Source organism: Charadrius vociferus, unplaced genomic scaffold, assembly GCF_000708025.1.
Source record: "Charadrius vociferus isolate BGI_N301 unplaced genomic scaffold, ASM70802v2 C14835122, whole genome shotgun sequence".
Taxonomy (NCBI): Eukaryota; Metazoa; Chordata; class Aves; order Charadriiformes; family Charadriidae; genus Charadrius; species Charadrius vociferus.
In genome coordinates, this window is record NW_009651086.1 from 1 (window position 1) to 216 (window position 216).

At 56.5% G+C, this 216-nt stretch overlaps 1 protein-coding gene across 1 annotated transcript; it reads left to right on the top strand.

The window, feature by feature from the left end:
* Window positions 1-4: 4 nt before the first annotated feature.
* On the top strand, window positions 5-151 carry LOC104293584 (zinc finger protein 282-like; the record flags this gene model as incomplete). The annotated part of the gene is made up of 1 exon (XM_009893098.1): window positions 5-151. A coding segment is annotated over one exon (147 nt), but the record flags the coding sequence as incomplete, so codon positions are not given.
* Between the last annotated feature and the right edge of the window lie 65 nt (window positions 152-216).

Here is a 216-nt window from a genome sequence, read left to right on the forward strand (position 1 = left end):
GCTGTCCGGGGCTTGTCCCTGCAGGTGCCGGTGACGTTTGTTGACATTGCCGTCTACTTCTCGGCGGAGGAGTGGAAGAATTTGGAGGAGTGGCAGAAAGACCTGTACAATAACCTGGTGAAGGAGAACTATGAGTCTTTGATCTCCCTGGGTAAACATCCCTTTTCGCCCCTTTCCCGGCAGGACGGGGTGATGGCTGCGTCTCCCCGGAGGGTT